Source organism: Oncorhynchus clarkii, chromosome 10 (genome assembly GCF_045791955.1).
Source record: "Oncorhynchus clarkii lewisi isolate Uvic-CL-2024 chromosome 10, UVic_Ocla_1.0, whole genome shotgun sequence".
Classification (NCBI taxonomy): Eukaryota; Metazoa; Chordata; class Actinopteri; order Salmoniformes; family Salmonidae; genus Oncorhynchus; species Oncorhynchus clarkii.
In genome coordinates, this window is record NC_092156.1 from 23,092,866 (window position 1) to 23,114,052 (window position 21,187).

The window sequence follows — 21,187 nt, forward strand, 5'->3', positions numbered from 1 at the left end:
AAGTATTATCATATCGTCTAGATTTTTCTCTTTTCTTTTCTGGAAAATGCTTGTTGTTCCTCATTTCTTGGTATAACATAAATACTCTCTTTGACTAAATGGGCTTTCAAATTTCTTCCTAATGAATAAAACCCATACAACTAATAACAAACACGTAGTCCAATTTCTACAATGAGAACCTTAGAATGTACTGTATTCTAAGTGGATATTCTTAAATTCAAATCACAATTTGAAATACAAATAACATGCATGTCAACACCACATATAAATATAGTGAGAACAAGGCTCGAGAGTATGTGGTCCAGGGAAGTTTGAGTAATGACAAGACTTATCGAGAAAAAAGGAGGGGAAAAGGGAGAGATGCCCACTCTGCTAAAGATGGTCACCTGAGTCATCAAGATGGCCATGTCTGGGCAATGGGAATGTGTGGGTGTGATGGGGGAGCATGTAAGAACCAACCAGAGGCAATGACTATCAGAGGTTTATTCAAATCTAAGTAAATGGAAAGGTCAGGTGATACAACACACACATTAAGCATTGTTATTCCACTGCGAGACACTTAATTCATGTGACTGACTTCACATCAATTACACTACCATGACTGAACAATGAAAATATTACTCAATCAGAAACTAACAGGCAGACATGATTTATAATCGGCACAGTCTCCTGTTGAGCTGTTCAAGTGATGCGGTTGAGCAAATGGAAAGTTAATAGAAAACATAGACTGTTAACCCTGCACATAAAATATACTTTACTCAGTGGGTCATCTGACTCCATACCAAGATCATGCACCTATGACTCAACAATTTATTTAGAATGTTGCGTAGGAGAGCAGTCCAAAACTCTAAAGTTACTGCTGCACATGGTCCCTCCATCTCCATCCTCTATTCATAATCAACATAATCAACATTCAATCACTGCCTTGTCAGATCAAATCATTTGCGCATCGTAGCAGTGTCTGAAATCCCCATTTAAACTTCAGGCTCAAACTAAACTTATTCAGATAAACAATTATGACAATATTTATTTTGTTACCTAAAATAAGAAACACTTATAGTCAGAGCTTGGCTCTTTAAAAAAATCATTTTTTATGGATACATGTGTCATCTCTGATTGGAGACTTTATTTTATTTATTCCATCGTAATTTCCAGTTAAAATGTTGCCTGGCAGTAAAGGCATTGACAGAGGTGCTTAGTTTGGTTGTTTGCTGAGTCATGTTAAAGGAGGTAGGTGAGCAGGCATTGACTGGCCTTCTGTCTTTCCATTGTTTCTCAGGTCCTCCTCTGGTAAGGTGAGTCCGGAGAGTATACGTTCCATGGGACAACCATCAGAGTGTTCTGAGGACGGGCATAGCATGAGCATGAAGAAGATCCCCCCAAGTTCTGCGAAGAAGGAAGAACTCTCTCTGTACAAGAAAACCAAGCGAGCAATAACGAGCAAAAAGTACAGCGTCTCCAAGTATGAAATGGAGGCAACCACGCCCATTGAGTTGATCAGCCGAGGCCCTGACGGACGCTTCGTCATGGACCCCAGCGACATGGAGATGATTTCCATCAAGCCCCGGCGAATTGAGGGCTTCCCCTTCGTCGAAGAGTCAGACCGCTATCCCGAATTCCGCCAGTCGGATGAGGAGAACGATGATCCCGGGCCCATGCCCCCCGTCATGGCAACCCTTCGACCTCACCAAATCTCCCCCATCTCCAGCCAGGAGTCTTACCTGCAGCCACCAGCCTACAGCCCCCGCTTTCAGAGACCCATGGAAGGTATGACCATCATGGAGAGCAGTCGGCTTGGGGCCACGGGGCAGATCCAAGGCTCCCTGCACCACAGAGCCTTCCCCCAGAGCCACGATCACTTCTACGGGTACCTTGGCAGCCCTGGGGAACCCGACCCTCCACCCCCTTTCTACATGGTAGACACCAGCCCTCTGAGCTCTGTCATGTCATCGCCACCTTACCACCCCGAAGGGCCCTTTGGTCACCACCGCATCCCTGAGGAGATGGGGGAAGGAGATATTCATCACTATGCCGTCTCAAGCTTCCCCCTTCCCCTGACGCTTACCTCTTCCTCTCACTCCCCGGAGATCTGGCACAGACCCGATTTCCCCTTTGCAAATCTGGAAAGGCCCCACTTCATTTTCCCACCCCACCAACCTTTGCATCTCCACCGGGAACCTTTCTTTCCTCCTCCCCATGTTCTTCCCCCTGGTGCTCTCCAGCCATCCTCTCTCCAGGTGCCCTCCTATCCCGGTGTTCTGCAGCTGGAGGTCCCAAAGAGCTGTCCAGGCAAGTCTCCCAGCAAGGTCAAGCCTCAGGGTCTTCCAGTCAAGCGTTTAGCTATGCAAGAGGCTCAGAGTCTAGGGAAGCTAAGACACATAAGCTACGGTATGGGTGTGCCGGTTTTGCCTTACCCCGACCCAACAGCCCTCATGGGCAGCTCTAGCACATTCAGTAGCCTGGACACCCGGTGGTTTGAGCCTACCCCCCGGCTCAGCCCCAGGCAGGCTCGTAGAATGGAGCCTAGCATGATGGTCCTCCAACCTTCCCGCCTCTCGCCCCTCACCCAGAGTCCACTTAGTTCCCACGAGGGCTCCCCAGAGATTCTAGTGCGACCGCGTCCCCGTCCTAGCTTCGTCCAGCCCTCCATACCTCCAGAGATGTCTGAGATCACCCTGCTTCCCCCCTCTTCAGCCAGCTTCTCTCGGAGGTCGTCTCCCTCTTCCTCTCCCGCCCATGGTCAGGTTAGCAAGAGGGCAAGTCCCAGCTTCCGCTCCCACATGGCCTTTGCCACCTCCGCCACAAGCTACCCGTCCCAGTCCCCGTCACCCCCCATGGAAAGCAGCAACATGTTTGGGCAGATCCCAAGTGATCCCATTGGGCAGATACCATCCCAGAAGAGAACTGAGGAGGAAGTCCTTCCGTCCGAGCCCTCTCCACCCCAGTTTTCAGCTTCAGGGTAGGTGCACTAGGCCTTCAGAGAGGGATTTACTTGTTATCTGCCCCATTACCAATTGCTTTAACTTGTTAGGTTGCACCTTGAGTTCTGAACGCAGTTACATTGAAGACAATTTTGGTTCTACTTTTAAAAGCTAAATACACTTGTCAGGAAAATTTGGGTTGGACTACATACAAATGTCAGTTTTTAGAGTGAAATATCAATATATTTTTTTTAAATTTTTTTATTGACAAATGACTTAATCAAAGAATAGAATTTATGATGATAAATTGACTAGGGACTCTTACATTAGTCATTGCAATGTAATTTTGCTGTATAGATTTATTTTATGGGCTTGGGAGTTCTGACGTTTTCAACTCGATCAATGCTGCTTTTCATGTAAGACATCAACTTTCAAACATCCATCCATTGAATCTGTGAAGCACTGTACCAAACTTGTCTTTTGACAAACCCCGATTGTTAATTTTCCTCTAAATTCGGACTTGGTGGATCAACTCCTTTGTGACCTAACAAGAGAAATGATTTGCTTCACAGATTACCTTACAGACCTTTCGGGGCTACAGTAAGTCTTTGGAGAAATTGCCATTATTATCTAAACCATTTCAAATGCATTGTGCAGTTTGTTTGATACAAGCCCCTAAAAGCCTGGAATCAGAGGGACATCACCACAGGATCCCTGGTTTTCCATGTGTGTCATGCTTTACCCTGCTTTCACCCAACAGGAGGAATCCCATATGTGCATCCGAATTGACTTTCAGACAAAACAAACACCATTGCTGTGTCTAACTCTTAGGCCTTTTAGGACTCGGTATTTATCATGCAGAGGGTACTTTTATGAGAGTCCATCTCAGCAGGCACAGGGGGGTCCATCCTCGTCCTTAGTAACCTGACTGCATGAACTGCCTCTTCCCTGAACCTTCCACCCCAACCCCATCCCTCACCCACCCCTCCATTGCTCCCAGGACATCCCTGGTCTGACTGCCAGGGAGGCTTGTTGGGCGAAGCGTGTTGCAGGGATCTGTCCGCTTTCATGTGTTGCAATGTCTCCATCATTATTGATTAGGGGCAGTTGGTGGTTCTTGATGGCTCCTGGAGTCTTACCTGCTTTGTTTTTGATTGATCTCAGCTATCTGGGCAGCGTTGTTGTGACCAGGTCCTCTACACCACAATAGGTAAGGGTTGGATCCATGTCTGAAAGGGGGGGGGGGGGCAGCAGGTGGGGCTTTGAATCACCTCGTCCTTTAAAGGGGAATACGAGTCTTTCGGTCTTGCTTTGTTTAGTTTGTTACTCCAATCAACTTGCATTTCCTTTTTTTCCTTTTTTCAAAGTACTATGCATTTTGAGTCCTACAGTCTGCAATAATGTATGCATTCTGACATAAACATGCATATGTCACCCTTTATGATAATTGATTTGGAGGTTAGACTCATACAAAGCCTTCAGAAAGTATTCATACCCCTTGACTTATTCCACATTTGATTGTGTTACAGCCTGAAAACAAAATGGATGTTTTTCCTCAACCATCTACACCAGGGGTTCTTAAACTTTTTCCGCCTGGAAACCAAATGAAAAATTCTGTGTTTTCCTGGGACCCAAGCTTAGTAAAATATGCAACTATACGTAAATATCGGTACATTTCTTAGCCCTTCTGCCCCAAAAAAATGCAATATAGACAAAAACAAATAACAATGAAATACCCATAAATATATTTTCATGATTATTTTTCCCCATTAAAAACACTACTACATACTCCTACATACCTGTCTAGGTTGGAACTGTTAAAGTACAATAAATAATTTCAATCTTAACTGGAATTCACGGATTGATCACATCACACAGGATGTATAACAGAACACACACACACAGGCTTTTTGATGTGCAGTTTTTGAGAAAATGCCAAGAGTGTGCAAAGCTGTCATCAAGGCAAAGGATGGCTACATTGAAGAACCTCAAATATAAAATATATTTAGATTTGTTTAACACTTTTGTGGTTACTACATGATTCCATATGTGTTATTTCATAGTTTTGATGTCTTCACTATTATTCTACAATGTAGAAAATAGTACAAAATAAAGAAAGACCTTGAAGTGAGTAGGTGTGTCCAAACTTTTGACTAGTACTGTATGTTTGCAAATTTATTGAAAATAAAATACAGAAATATCTTATTTACGTAAGTATTCACACTCCTGAGTCAATACTTTGTACAAACACCTTTGGCAGCGATTACAGCTGTGAGTCTTTCTGGGTAGGTCTCTAAGAGCTTTTCACACCTGATTGTGCAACATTTGCCCATTATTATTTTCAAAATTCTTCAAGCTCTCATTGCTTGACAACCATTTTCAGGTCTTGCCATATATTTTCAAGTAGATTTAAGTCAAATCTGTAACTTTCCCCTCAGGAACATTCACTGTCTTCTTGGTAAGCAACTCCAGTATAGATTTGGCCTTGTGCTGAAAGGATAATTCATCTCCCTGTGTCTGGTGGAAAGCAGACTGAACCATGTTTTCCTCTTGCATTTTGCCTGTTTGCTTAGCTCCATTCCTTTTTTTCATCCAGAAGAAAAACTCCACAGTCCTTAACGATTACAAGCATACCCACAACATAATGCAGCCACCACTATGCTTGAAAATATGGTGAAATCCCTGAGCGGTTTCCTTTCTTCCCGGAAAATAAGTTAGTAAGGACACCTGTATCTTTGTAGTGACTGGGTGTATTGACACACCATCCAAGGTGTAATTAATATCTTCACCATGCTCAAACGGATATTCAATGTCTGCTTTTATTTTTTTTTACCCATCTACCAACAGGTGCCCTTCTTTGTGAGCCATTGGAAAACCTCCCTGGTTTTTGTGGTTGACTCTGTGTTTGAAATTCACTGCTTGACTGAGGGACCTTACCGATAATTCCATGTGTGGGGTACAAAGATGAGGTAGTCATTCAAAAGTAACGTAAACACTTTTATTGCACACAGAGTGAGTCCATGCAACTCATTATTTGACTTGTCAAGCACATTTTTACTCCTAAACTTATGTAGGCTTGCCATAGGTAGCCTGTTGGTAAGAGCGTTGGGCCAGTAACCAAAAGGGTGCTGGATCAAATCCCCAAGGTAAAAATCTGTAATTCTGCCCCTGAACAAGGCAGTTATCCCACTGTTCCCTGTGCACTGTGGATGTTGATTAAGATAGCCCCCCACACCTCTCTGATTCAGAGGGGTTGGGTTAAATGCGGAAGACACATTTCAGTTGAGAGCATTCAGTTGTACAACTCACTAGGTATCCCCCTTTCCCTTAACAAAGGGATTGAATACTTATTGACTCAAGACATTTCAGCTTTTCATTTTTAAATGATTTGTAAAAATTCAGAAAAAATATTCCACTTTCACATTATGGACTATTGTGTGTAGGTAGACCAGTGACAAAAAAAATCTAAATTTAATCCATTTAAAATTCAGGCTGTAACACAAAAAACTGTGGAAAAAGTCAAGGGGTGTGAATACTTTCTGAAGGCACTGTATCACTGACACAACTGCATGCTTGAGATGAATGCTAACAACACTATTACAACATTCTTTTTCGATGAAGAATGTTTTGGTTAATTACCATGACAGCTGACAGGTACATATAAAAAGCTGAAAGAAAGTCCTTGCACAAGCAAGGCCCTGACAAAAATGTTATCTGTTCTGTTGACCACAGAAGCATTATTATGTATAATGGTGTTACTTTGGCAGCTTAGCTGCACTTATCCTTACTTTTTTGTGCTTTCTTTTGTGTCTTAATTAAGAATAAGCAGTAGATATCAGAGGAAATATATATGTATCTGACAAAGACAATTACAATTGTAATAGCCTTTTTCTAAGCCTACCCAATGTTATATTATAGATTGTCCAGACTGTAGTAGCTTGTCTCTCTCGTCTAGTCTTGTGGGTTGTGGCAATGGGCACTTTGTTATGTCCTCTTTGACTTCTTACATTCTTAGCATTCCTCTCAAGCAGTAGACATACTATCCTTTCTTACTTAAGGTGCTTTTGTAAATACACCAATTAAATATTTTGGACCCATGCTCTTGGGAAATATTTTATATGATTGGCAGTCGAAACTCCCTTAACTTCAGTCAGTATGAAACAAAACACGCAAATAACCTAATTACACTCGTAAGTTTGGACTGCAGAACAGTTCTCACTACCATGTGAAGCAAGTGTCCTTCCACAACTGTTGACACACTTTCTTGATATTGTGGGGAAAGTAGCATTAGCCCAGGGTGTGAGGGGGACCAAGCACCCCTGGTTTTAGGTCCACAGTCCTATGAAGTGCTTTTATATAATAATATAATATATACCGTTTAGCAGACGCTTTTATCCAAAGCGAATTGCAGTCATATGTGCATACATTTTAAGTATGGGTGGCCCCAGGAATCAGCCCCGCAATCCTGGCGTTGCAAGCGCCATGCTCTACCAACTGAGCCATATATGACCACTTTTCAGAGTATTCCCCTTTAAAGTCCTGTTCCATGTGCAAACTGCCATGCATGCCATCGCTAAATATTTATATTCAGTTCCCCCCCAAAAAACAAATATCTGAATAAACTCTTGTTACATTTGTTGTCCGAGTGCTTCGTTTTGGTTTTGGCTTTGGCTTATTTTTCGTAATGTGACTGTTCCCAAGTAGCCATTTTCCCCTCCCGCCATCTCTCCCTGTCAGCATGGTGAAGCCCATTGTAGACAGTATCCATGTCTATGAATACATATTGATGATGCTTTGTCGCTCAGCTGTGATTTCCCCCTCTTCTAAAAGCCTTCAATTTCTCTCTGCAGCCACAGCTGGAGGACAGACCCTTTGTAATGCTATTTGTTTTCGTGTCTTTTGAGGAACTGGTGTGTTGGTGACAGAATTTGTGGGCTGCCGTTTTAAGGTGCCTCGGTATCTGGATAGGGATACTCGTTCATGTTCTACAAATGACAATATTGTTTCAGATTTGCAACTGTTCTTTTCAGAATAAAAATGGTAAAATAAACCATAAGAAAGTGTTGCTCTTTACACTTAAGCTTGAAATCAAATTCCATTTGTATGGTTTATTTTTTATTATATATATATTTTCACTCCCCTCTGAAAATAACATGTGCAAATCTTTTTTCTAAATGTTTAAGCACTGTAATAATCTTGTATACCTCACCTTGGGATAAATTGACGCATCACAACTTTGTTACAAGGATGATTATATTTTTTAACAAATCATAGAACAGATAGTGTAAAATACAGGAACACCCTAGATTCAAGTCACACAAACATACCTCTTGATTTCGTTTGGCCGAACTATTGGCTTTGTTCAGTCAGAAACCTCAGGTGTGTCACATTGCTCCAAACGTTAGGTAATGTGAAGCAGAACTCATAAGGTTTGATCCTTGGACTTTGAGGGCCTCTCATGCAGACAGAGAGGTCCAGTAGACAGATGTTCCTCAGGGTTACGTGTCTTCTCCCTCCTTTTTTGTTCAGAAATTGTCGAGGTGAGCCGAGTGCCCCTGCGGGGTCTGAGAGGTGTGATGCATTGAGGTACCAACGTATTAAAAAGGCCAAGAAGATGATGGTGGTCAACAACAACAACTCCAAGTCCAGAAGAAAAACAGGTGAGTCCTCTGGCGTTGTGGTTGTATGGTCCTGACGTAAGACAATGATTGAATAACATGCACATTTTGTGGCATACCGCTCTTATGACAGAAATTGTGTCTGGCAGACTCAGATTTGTTTTCAGTAGCCATATATATTTTTCGAGACTGCACCACAGCAGGATTAACAAGGACTTTCTCTTTTACAGGCGCCAATCAAATTACATATATGCATCATACGATGCTATCTACTCAGCGGCACGCCACTATGGTGTGATTAAGGTACCATGGTGTGATATTTTCCCCATCTCTGATACCCAGCCGTAGTGGTGGTAACACCAAGGTAGTTCCCTCAATGAGTTCTGCAGTTCTCCAGAAACCTAACTTCGACGCCAACTTTCTCCATAGTCATGACATAATTTCTAATAATACTTACACAGGTATCAAATGACTGTAGATGATCAGTTAATACAATTTATCTTTTGAATCATACAATTCAACGTCTCACTTATTCATGTTGCATTTCTAACTCATTAACTTATTTGAACCGTTGTAAGATCATAACTACCTTATTTTGGTCCCAAACATGTAGGTGCCACATTGTAGAAGCCCTTTAATGGATTTGAAACATTCAAACCAATAGTGTCATTCATCTGGCATTGAAATGCATTTTATGGACTGTTGGCTAGCTAGCATTTGCTAAACCTAAAGCCTACTGTAGCTATCCAAATGTGTTAATTAATTATTATTGAGGATGGGGACGTTATGATCATGTAACCCGAGTAACGTTTACATTTTGCTGATTGGGAAGTATCTACTCTCCTAGAGTATTGTGCGCAAATAACCATATTGTGGTGGTATGGTGTGGTGAGTGGTACAGTGTAAATTATTTACCTTGGATTGGAACTGAGCTCATTCTCTAATTCAACCACCCTTTTTTCTGACCCATGGTTTCCTGTGTGTTTTGCATGCCTCACCTTCCGACCCAATGTCTGTCTGATAGCACCCAGGACCCTTACTCTCCACCTCTGCCCTCTTATCCTGACCTAGGGCTCGCTCACCTCTGACCTGTATGTCGCTATCCCCCTCCTCCAGGTGTCTCCACCTTTCAGACCCAGCAGGACTACACCTCTCAGGTACTCCAGCCCGAAGAAGCTCTCTACCTCCGCAAGAAGAAGAAACGGCCAGTCAGACAGGACCCTTATGCCCGCTTCTCCGCTCTCCTGTACCGCCGCCCGCCCCGGGAGGACCGGAAGGCCATTTTGGCCAGCATGGATAACATGGACCCAGACCATGCCACTCTCCTCTGACACTGTGGGGGAGTCAGGTTACACTCTTCCCCCAAAATGCCACAAAACCCCACCTGGAAAATGACCTCTCAGTCTAAAGCGTTGCTCATTCCCCAGCATCAATCAATGGATTTAAGTTCCTTTTTTAAAATAAGTTGAAAGTAAAACAGTGGCTATCCAATGTTTCCAAAGTTTTACTCCAGTGCAAAACATTTAATTTGAGGGTAGCAATACTGTGTGCTACAACATAGATTACTTTGAAACAAATGTTCTAACCATTTGGAAAAGGACCCGTTTGAGGTTTTCACTTTCTATCTCATCTTTATACTTCAGTACAGGCGTAGCCCATTGTAAAAACGGCCCATGAAGCCTAGTTAGGTCTCAGTTTACAGCACCTTGCTCACCCGAGTATCCTCACCTGCCTCACTCTGCTAGCCCTCTATCACCTCCCAGAGACTCTCCCATCCACACAGGGTTCTCACTCAGATCCTACAAAATATACCTCAGAACACAGGACATGGCACCACAACGAGGCTCAGCTAGCTGAACACAACTGTATTGGCGTGTATGTTTTTTATGATCTTATAACTTATTTAAGCAGGGTTTGGTTGAAATTTGACACAATTTTAATAACTCCAAGTGTGAAAATCCAATTGGTAACTGTCACGATCATCGTAAGGAGCGGACCAAAATGCAGCGTGGTATGTGTTCATGATGATTTTTTAATTAAAGAAAGCACTGAACACTGAATACAAAACAATAAACGACCGTGACGCTATAACGAGAACTGTGCTGACACAAGCCACTAACATAGACAATCACCCACAAACAAACAGTGAAACCCAGGCTACCTAAGTATGATTCTCAATCAGAGACAACTAATGACACCTGCCTCTGATTGAGAACCATACTAGGCTGAAACATAGAAATCCCCAAATCATAGAAAAACAAACATAGACTGCCCACCCCAACTCACGCCCTGACCATACTAAATAATGACAAAACAAAGGAAATAAAGGTCAGAACGTGACAGTAACAATATATACCAACATTTTATTAGGTCGATGTAGGTCTACTATAAGTTGTATAATGATATCATGCAGATCAAAAATCTATCCCTGGGCTCTGGTTTTTTGACACACCATAACTGAAGTGTTCATAATGGCTATTAGGGAAATGGAGCATGTTATGCTTCACATATTTGATATGTTGTGGACGTACAGTATCCATCATCAAGTATGAATCATTTAGAAGGTAATTGTACAGTTTAGTTATTCTTTATAAACATTCATTCAATTGTATTCTCCCTTAACCCCATAAAGGAATGGTGAGTATATCCCCTTATGGGGAAGATCTGTCATAAAGTAAGCACAAAAGCTCACAGATCTATTTTGAATAGGGCGAGGGGAAGGGATTACATTGGGATTATGCTCCATTTGAACAGAACAGGTACTACACTCCAGGCTACTGTACATCTCTCAAGGCATACAACCTCACACACTCTACACAACACAGTTACTATTCAGGTTGGACTTTGGTTGTGTCATCGTCTGGGAAAGGAGTTTGCACTGGAGCAAAAGTTTGTCTTTTGCCATTTTGCTAAATAATGTTTGTTTTTCTCTTTATTTGATGCCATCTTCACTTGTACTATTATACTTACTGTAGCGTTGTGAATAGTTCCGAGGGCTCCATATCCTATTTAAAAAGTACTATAGTAATGCCAAAAATACTACAACTTCCTTAATCAATAAAAACATCACATGTACTGTAATGAGAGGAGGATAGGATTTTGTGCCATAGTATACTATAGTATTTTTTCATTCATATGGGCCTGAGTCGATGAACAAGGGGCTTATGATGGCCTTTATAGGGCTTCTTCTGGTTGCCCCCTTCAGTTTTGTTTATTTTTTGGGGGTCTTTTTTTGTAATTTTGTTCTCAGTTGTATATGAAAGTAACTGTCTTTGATGGCCATTTGCTTTATTTGTAGCCTTGGCATCTTTTTGTCTTCGTGTGCTTGGAATTCCACATGGCTGTGATGAGAAGAATGTCTCGACACTTGTTGATTCTCCTTCGGAAAGATCAATGGAGGAGCTTCTTATGGAATAACGGCTACGCAGAGCTGCTAAAGTTTTTATTTTTAAAAATGTGTTTTCCTGTCATTGAAGGGTGCTTTTTTATAAATTGGCATGTATTATCATGTCGATATAGACATATCTAGGCTCGTCAAGGCTGAACTGTGTGTGTCATGGCAATGGGGGGTGATCTGGTGATAGTCAGAAAATGAGAGGGGTGTTTGGAATGGTTTCACCCATACATGTAGGAACACAGGTGCTGCTGTGCACTGGAGACCAATTGCTCATATGTTTTGGTTCAACTGTTTGGTTCACTGTTGGTTTGACATTTCTCTGAATTATGTAAAGCAGGCACTTTGATTTGGGTATATTAACACATTTCCCTCATTGGGTATATTATTGATACTGTACAATAAAGGCACTTAAAGGCAAACCTCCCCCCTCCCCCCAAAAACAAAAACCGATGTTTTGGTATCTGTTTCATTACTTCATTTTGGGACTTTGTCAACAATGGACTAATGAAACAAATATCAAAATATAGTTTTTGTTTGGGGTTTTCCTTTAAGAGTTGCAACTTCAGGTGCTAACAAACTCACCAATCTGAAAGTGGTATTTCTACTTGCAGAGAGATTAGTAATTTCAGAGGAACGACAGCTACCACATATATGAAATTATACTGTAATTGATCATACTTGATGTTTTAAGGTTGGTGCAATACAACCATACGCCTTTCAACATCCATCTTGGTGCTTCTTAAGCTGGATGTGTACATTGAGTCCAAGAGAGTCTGAATCATGGAAACCAATGCTCATATTATGTTTACCTTTTGGCGTGTCTAGTCATTTTACCTTAAAGAGTCGAAAGAAAGACGAGCAAAATGTCTAAAGAAGAAACTCTCAAAGTTATTCTACGATTTATTATACGTTTTATGGAGCCAGGTTACAGTCTGTTCAGTTGGACTTCCAGTGAGAAACCTCAACTGAGGAACAAGTGTGTCAAATGGCCACAATTTCTTGACTTTTGTTTGACAGTACAGGACTTTTTGGATGGTTTATTATAAATTTGTGGCTAAACTGAACCTGAGTGTTACATATTGCGTAGTCGGCAGGATCAAGATGTTATATTTATCAGTAAATCCCCCACGTTGCACTTGTAAACACATGACATTGAGTACAGTTACATGCACACAATAATATGATTATTGTGGATAGTCAGATTAATATAATAGTTTGATTTAAAAAATTACATATTTTCAAGAGGAACGATTTCCCTAATAATTCTGTTTACATGGACACATCTGAAATCAGGCTCCCTGATGGCACTCTGATAATAAATGCAGAAAATCGGCAATCAAAATAAACGCGACCATGTTATTTTTGGGAAGCATATTTGATTCTGAGTTCGGACATATAAAGTTTCTATGTGAAAACTACTTCTAAGACGCATACATACATTTCGGATGGCAGGGTAGCCCAGTGGTTAGAGCAGTGGACTAGCAACCAGAAGGTTGCAAGTTCAAATCCCCAAGCTGACAAGATACAAATAACCCACTGTTCCTAGGCCATCATTGGAAATAAGAATTTGTTCTTAACAAAAAACATTTATTCTGAACTCACTTCACTCGCTCTAAAGAGGGAGGCTCACTCGGATGGTGCTAGCGCATGCGCAGATCAAATACACTGCTGGAACACTGATTAAGGTGTCCTAATAATTTGAAAGATTCCCAGAAAACAATTGTTTTAATCGACGTATGCTTACTTCGATTTTGACCGTATGCCGATTAAGATAAACAGAATAAGGTGTTTACATGACTATGGAATAATCTTCCTACTGCCATAATCAGTTTAATATCAAATTATTACTGTGCATGTTAACATACAGTATAGGCTGATACTTTAAATAATTAGCATACTATTCCCTTCCTAGACTGATGATTTAGAAATATTCCTTCATTTGTGCTGATCCAACGGGATTTATCGACACTGTAAGCTTCAATTTAAAAAATGTACACGTTAAATCAAAATCAAGGCAATAACATTCAGAAATATGTTATGGTTTCTCTATTTTTTACAAAAAATATGTATCTGCTGATTATTTAGGAATGCAAATTGTTGGCATTTATTTTCAAACCCTCCCTCGGAAGAATTATATAAATATGACAATCCAAAATTCAAGGAACATATTCTATTATAGAACATATATTAAATATATAAAAATATATTCTACATTCAATTATAGCATATATTGCACAATGTATTATGAAAAAGTATATATTTTAAATAAATTGGACAATATATGCATGCAATTACATATATGTGTATATATATTTTCTGATATTTTGGATTTCATATATGAAAATTATATTTATGTAGAGTACTTTTTCCACACGGGTGACTACTTGCACAAAAGCAATTGGTAGTGGCTCAGGTAAGGAACAATACTGCCATAGGGCATTAATATCATTGTCGAGGTAACTCAAAGAGTATCAAATCTCAACTATTATCCTGGGCCTGGTTTACCAAAAGCATCATAGGGTAAGTTCATCTTTGAAAACCTGAGGCTCTTTCAGATCCCCATTTTACTTTTTAAGTAAACATAAGTTATAGGAACTTCTTCAAGTAATATATTATTGACACTTAGCTTTGTTTGTTTATGAGAGAAATCAGTTCTGATTTACAATGGCACAATTCTTTCACTGAATTGAACCATCATCCCAGTCAAAAATCCCAGTCAACAAAAAGAAACCGATTGAATGATCATGGTCAGTACACAGTACATACAGTTGAAGTCGGAAGTTTACATAGGTTGGAGTCATTAAAACTAGTTTTTCAACCACTCCACAAATGTCTTGTGAACAAACTATAGTTTTGGCAAGTCGGTTAGGACATCTACTTTGTGCATGACACAAGTCATTTTTCCAACAATAGTTTACAGACAGTTCATTTCACTTATAATCCACTGTATCACAATTCCAGTGGGTCAGAAGTTTACATACACTAAGTTGACTGTGCCTTTAAACAGCTTGGAAAATTCCAGAAAATTATGTCATGGCTTGAGAAGCTTCTGATAGGCTAATTGACATCATTTGAGTCAATTGGAGGTGTAACTGTGGATGTATTTCAAGTCCTACTTTCAAACTCAGTGCGTTTTTGCTTGACATCATGGGAAAATCAAAAGAAATCAGCCAAGACCTCAGAAAAACAATTGTAGACACCATGGGACCATGCAGCTGTCATACCGCTCAGGAAGGAGACGCGTTCTGTCTCCTTGAGATGAAGGTACTTTGGTGCGAAAAGTGCAAATCAGTCCCAGAACAACAGCAAAGGACCTTGTGAAGATGCTGTAGGAAACAGGTACAAAAGTATCGATATCCACAGTAAAATAAGTCCTATATCGGCATAACCTGAAAGGCCGCTCAGCAAGGAAGAAGCCACTGCTCCAAAACCGCCATATTAAAGCCAGAATAGGGTTTGCAACTGCACATGGGGACAAAGATGGTACTTTTTGGAGAAATGTCCACTGGTCTGAGGAAACAAAAATAGAACTGTTTGGCCATAATGACCACCATTATGTTTAGAGGAAAAAGGGGGAGGCTTGCAAGCCGAAGAACACCATCCCAACCGTGAAACACGGGGGTGGCAGCATCATGTTGCGGGGTGCTTTGCTGCAGGAGGGACTAATGCATTTCAAAAAATCAATGGCATAACAAGGGAGGACAATTATGTGGATATATTGAAGCAAAATCTCAAGACATCAGTCAGGAAGATAAAGCTTGGTCGCAAATGGGTCTTCCAAATGGACAATGACCCCAAGCATACTTTCAAAGTTGTGGCAAAATGGCTTAAGGACAACAAAGTCAAGGTATTGGAGTGGCCATCACAAAGCCCTGACCTCAATCCTATAGAAAAAGTGTGTGATAGCAAGGAGGCCTACAAACCTGACTCGGTTACACCAGCTCTGTGGGCCAAAATTCACCCAACTTATTGTGGGAAGCTTGTGCAAGGCTACCCAAAACATTTGACCCAAGTTAAAAAATGTAAAGGCAATGCTACCAAATACTAATTGAGTGTATGTAAACTTCTGACCCACTGGGAATGTGATGAAATAAATAAAAGCTGAAATAAATAATTCTCTCTACTATTATTCTGACATTTCACATTCTTAAAATAAAGAAGTGACCTAAGACACAGAATTTTTACCTGGATTAAATGTCAGGAATTGTGAAAAACTGAGTTTAAATGTATTTGGTTAAGGTGTATGTAAACTTCCGACTTCAAATGTATTTATATTTACACATTTACATTTACGATATATTGTGGCCATTAAAGTATCAGCAGAATAATGCAGAAATTTGAATATTGCAAACTGGCCTTTTGCCTTCTCCACTCAGACGGACCCTTTGTAGATATTTGTAGAATATCCCCAAGGCTGGCAAGGGCTCTGTGCGTCATATTCTGTTGTTTCTGTACATGTGTCTGTTATGTAAGCTGAATGTAGAGAGGATGATAAACACCTCTCCAAAGTTGATAAGTAGCTCATAACTAAATAAGTATGTAGAATAACAGTAGTGCTCTTGCTTTCAGCAACCACAATAATAATCACCAGCATTCAAAAAGTTTAAATATTGACCATAAATCTCCAGATAGAGGGAATAAGCCCTTTGCTATTTTTCAGAATGTACAGTTATTTAAAAATGAATGGCTTTCCCAAGGCCTAAGACATGAGACATCTGAAAAAATATACTTTTTGAGATGTGCATACAGGTAAAAAAATTTAAAGAGTTAAACATGAAGAAAATACTGTAAAGCATGAGGGAAGGGGAGCAGTAGAATGTCCCTCTTAAAAATATAAATATATTTACCATTTAATGTGCAATGGATATGGATAAAATGTACATAGTGTATAGCAGAGGGATCATTGCATGTTAAAGTTTCTGAATGTTGCTGTGAAAAGAGGGAATGCATATACAATATTTAATATATATGAGAAGAGAGGATAAGTAAAAAACAAGAACACTAATTTAGAGGTCATTATAATCATCAATATTTTTGGGAATATTATACATATATTGCCAGTATACTGAGTCAGTGGAGTGTTGATATTGAGTGCAGAGTGGTGTCACATGAGAAGGATTTAGAAATCACAAAACCGACTAACCTGAACCTTTGAATACAATAATAGCGTTTTGCCAACATTAAGATGCGATCAAAGCACATACATTGATCCACCTCTCCCATGGTTGGGATTTGAAGCAGAGAGTACTATTATTCTATATCACAATGGGCAGAAGTTGAAAATCTGTGGCTCTGGAGAGAATTGGAATGATTTAAATGGCATCGCCTGGATAGAATCACATCCCATTCAAGGGGTTGTGGACCAACGATTGGTTAACTTTGGCGAAAATATGATGCTAGCCTAAGTTCAGCGAATAAGACAAAAAAAGTTGCTGCCTAATCATGCCACGGACTAATCAATGTACCATTTATAATGCTGAAATGCGTTCTTTAAGTTCAAGTCAAGTCTAAATGTTTTAATAATAATAATATGTATAGATATATTTTTTTGACATTTCATGACTCTGAATATTAGTATGACATGTAATAAGCAAGCGTTTGTGTGTTCTGTGTGAATACATTCTGATTTGACTGTATCATAATAATTACATAATATCTGCCATTTAGCAAACGCTTTTATCCAAAGCAACTTACAGTCATGTGTGCATCATTTTATTTTACATTTTGGTGGTCCCAGGAATTGAACCCGCTGTCCTGGCATTTGCAATCACCATGCTCTACCAACTGAGCTACAAAAGACCATAGCTAAACTGATTATACAGTGCATTACTTCACCTACTCAATCATGTGTAACTGGGATTTCCCTTTATGTTTTCACAGATATTTGGGGCATTTGTGTAAATGACTTCAGGAGATATACAAGCAGTTACATGATGTAGTGGCCCACATCTAAACTGTACAGCTGTACATTTTACAGTTAACAATGACATGATACTGTCTGTGAAGTATAGCAATAGCTTTTTTTCTGGTGTATCTGGACCATACTCAGAGGTCATCTAATATCGATCATTTGTTTGCAACTTAGGGGTTGGCAAAGTAACACCTTGTAAGAGGAACTGTCATCATAGTTGTCTGCTCTATGGAAGAGGAGATGTTTGGTCCTTATTTCTTATTTGGTTTTAACTAAGATATGAGTGCGGTTGTGGTTTGCTTTCCCCAATGAGTAATGATACTACTTCATAGCAGAGCATAGAGCATTACAGGGCATTTTAAAGCCCCTATGTATTTTGGTCTTTGATGGTTGTTCTATGCCTAATTCATTAAATGGTCTGTAGAGTAAGAACCTCTGGTGCTAAAACACACATTTTCAAGGACAGTGTTTTATTTGAATAATTATTTTCAGAATTGTACTTCCTCTGGTAGAGCACACTTATTATATGTTGTTATTTTGAATAGAACACTGGTAATCTCCCATACGTTAATCTGAGTTTCACACAAAATTATGTAAAAACCAAAACATAGCTGTATAACAAAATACCAAAGCATCATGCCACCCCAAGAAAATGACATTTGAAAACACTGCACAGTACTGTACTGTACACAGTCAAGTCGAGGCCAAGCATTATGTACAGTATGAAATACAATCAACCTTGTGGGTTTACTAGTTACTTGGGGTGGCAGGTAGCGTGGTGGTTAGCGCATTGAGCCAAGACCTGCAAGGTTGCTAGATCAAATCCCTGAGCTGACTGGGTAAAAATCTGTTTCTCTGCCCCTGAACAAGGCAGTTAACCCACTGTTCCTAGGCTGTCATTGTAAATAAGAATTTGTTCTTAATTGACTTGCCTAGTTAAATAAATAAAAATGTGCTAGACTCAAAGACTACAGCAAATGCAGTGTAAATAATGTTTAAAAAAAAGCATACCTTGTCATATATATTTTTTGTACATGAGAATATGATACACAGAGTACATTGCAGAGTGACTGGGAACTGAGTAGTGTACAGTCTGTTTCAGTGGTACATTGTGACAAGTAGCAGACCACTAGATTTCTATGTGAGTGACTGAATTATTCTAAATACTACAAATTAGTTTGAATTATTCAGTATTATAAATCAAACAGATATAGAATACATTTGGTGTCAATGGTTTTCATGGTGTATTATTTAATGTTGTTTTTATTTTTATATCCACTTGTTGCATTTTTAGATAAACAGAATCATACAAATAAAGAATATTTATATTCCACTGACACAGAAATGCCTTTGAGGCAAACCATTTCAGTTCTGTACAAAACAAAATAAATAACAGAAAAAGGGTGCAAGTGTCATTGGTTTATTACATACTAAGATAAAGATACAGGGTTTTACAAATTGTTAAGCATAACTGGAAAGCACTGGAATTAATTCTTTACTTAATTTTACCTGCAATGAATCATTCCTGACAAGTTGATCTTGGGATATGCTAACATGGCTAGCTTGGCCAATGGGAATAATGAATAACTATGTGGCACTACAATAGGTCCATCATTATTCCAGTCTGTTCCCAAGACTGCCACAGATCCTCAACTCCAAATGTTACTGCTGGCCCGCTCAAGAACCATGTATCTTGTCTTAGACTCAATTGGCTTTAGGAAAGAGGGAACGTTTTCATGCAGGTGTTCATTTGCTTTCTGTATAGCAGCAGATTACAATATACTGTATGTGTAATCTATATTCCTATCGTCAACAGATTGTGTAATCAGAGATATTTTACAGTGTATGTGTACGTAACAGATATTCAATGCTGCTTTGAAAAACAATTTTAGGGGTTCCTAATGTTTTTATGACAGCAAAGTAAGTGTGTTTCCAATTTAGCCACATTGTTTATGGTGTAATGTATATGTTCTGCCTCTAGCTCTCAATAGGTGCAAAGATTTGATTAGTAGAGTTGCAGCATACTATAAAGATGACAGTAACATTTTCTAGAGACCCATAAGTGGGGCATATTGACTTTGTAATTCCATTGCACACATTCTGACAACAACTGGTGCTATTATCAATCCATTTTGTGGTGCTTTAGGTGGTGAGTTACCACCTCTACAGGATCGGTGGATCCCCCGTGGGATGGTTGAGCTAACATAGATAAATGCGATTAGCATGAGATTGTAAGTAACAAGAACATTTCCCAGGACATAGACATATCTGATAATGGCAGAAAGCTTAAATTCTTGATAATCTAACTGCACTGTCCAATACCATGCTATTGTTTGAGGAAAGTGTACAGTTATGAACTTGAAAATGTATAAATAAACCAATTAGGCACATTTGGGAAGTCTTGTTACAAAATGTTTAACAGCAATACAATGGTTCATTGGATCAGTCTAAAACTTTGCACGTACACTGCCCCCATCTAGTGGCCAAAATATAGATTGTGCCTGGGCTGAAAAATTCATTATGGCCTTTCTCTTGCATTTCAAAGATGATGGTAAAAAAAAATATACAAAAAAACGCATGTTTTTTTCTTTGTATTATCTTTTAACAGATCTAATGTGTTATATTCTCCTACATTCATTTCACATTTCCACAAACTTCAAAGTGTTTGCTTTCAAATGGTATCAAGAATATGCATATCCTTGCTTCAGGTCCTGAGCTACAGGCAGTTAGATTTGGGTATGTCATTTTAGGCGAAAATTGATAAAAAGGGGCAGATCCTTAAGAGGTTTTTAACTCCTTGCTTCACACACCTTGTGAATACCATGTTTTTTTTTACCAACAAACAATGTTGTAGTCTACTGTAGAACCGTCCTGAAACTGTACATTGTGGTTAGACATTTTGGCAATGAACAAACCCTTCTTGGTGTTGTACTGATTTTGTATTTGTTATGGCATTTGACATACAAAGATAGCAAATTCATTGACAGTTTAGTAGGATATGAAATGAGGTAAACCTTTAGACGTAGGCCCATTGTTAGTTAGTATAGGTACAGTACAGAGTAGAGATACGTTGCTGATATAAGAAAACAAGAAAAAGTACTTATTATTTGGCATAGATTCATTGTTTTTTGTGTGTGGGTTTACTGTGCAGTGCCTTGCGAAAGTATTCGGCCCCCTTGAACTTTGCGACCTTTTGCCACATTTCAGGCTTCAAACATAAAGATATAAAACTGTATTTTTTTGTGAAGAATCAACAACAAGTGGGACACAATCATGAAGTGGAACGACATTTATTGGATATTTCAAACTTTTTTAACAAATCAAAAACTGAAAAATACAG

The 21,187-nt window shown here is 39.5% G+C and overlaps 1 protein-coding gene across 1 annotated transcript in view; it reads left to right on the plus strand.

Moving 5' to 3' along the window:
- Nucleotides 1-10,575, plus strand: part of LOC139418156 (protein turtle homolog B-like) — a 175,387-nt gene extending 164,812 nt beyond the window's left edge. Inside the window, exons 19-21 of the mRNA XM_071167387.1 lie at nucleotides 1,280-2,959; nucleotides 8,451-8,581; nucleotides 9,656-10,575. Coding sequence (XP_071023488.1) covers nucleotides 1,280-2,959; nucleotides 8,451-8,581; nucleotides 9,656-9,870 — 2,026 coding nt within the window. The 3' untranslated portion in view covers nucleotides 9,871-10,575. The remainder of the gene's footprint in view (nucleotides 1-1,279; nucleotides 2,960-8,450; nucleotides 8,582-9,655) is intronic.
- The last annotated feature ends 10,612 nt before the right edge of the window (nucleotides 10,576-21,187 follow it).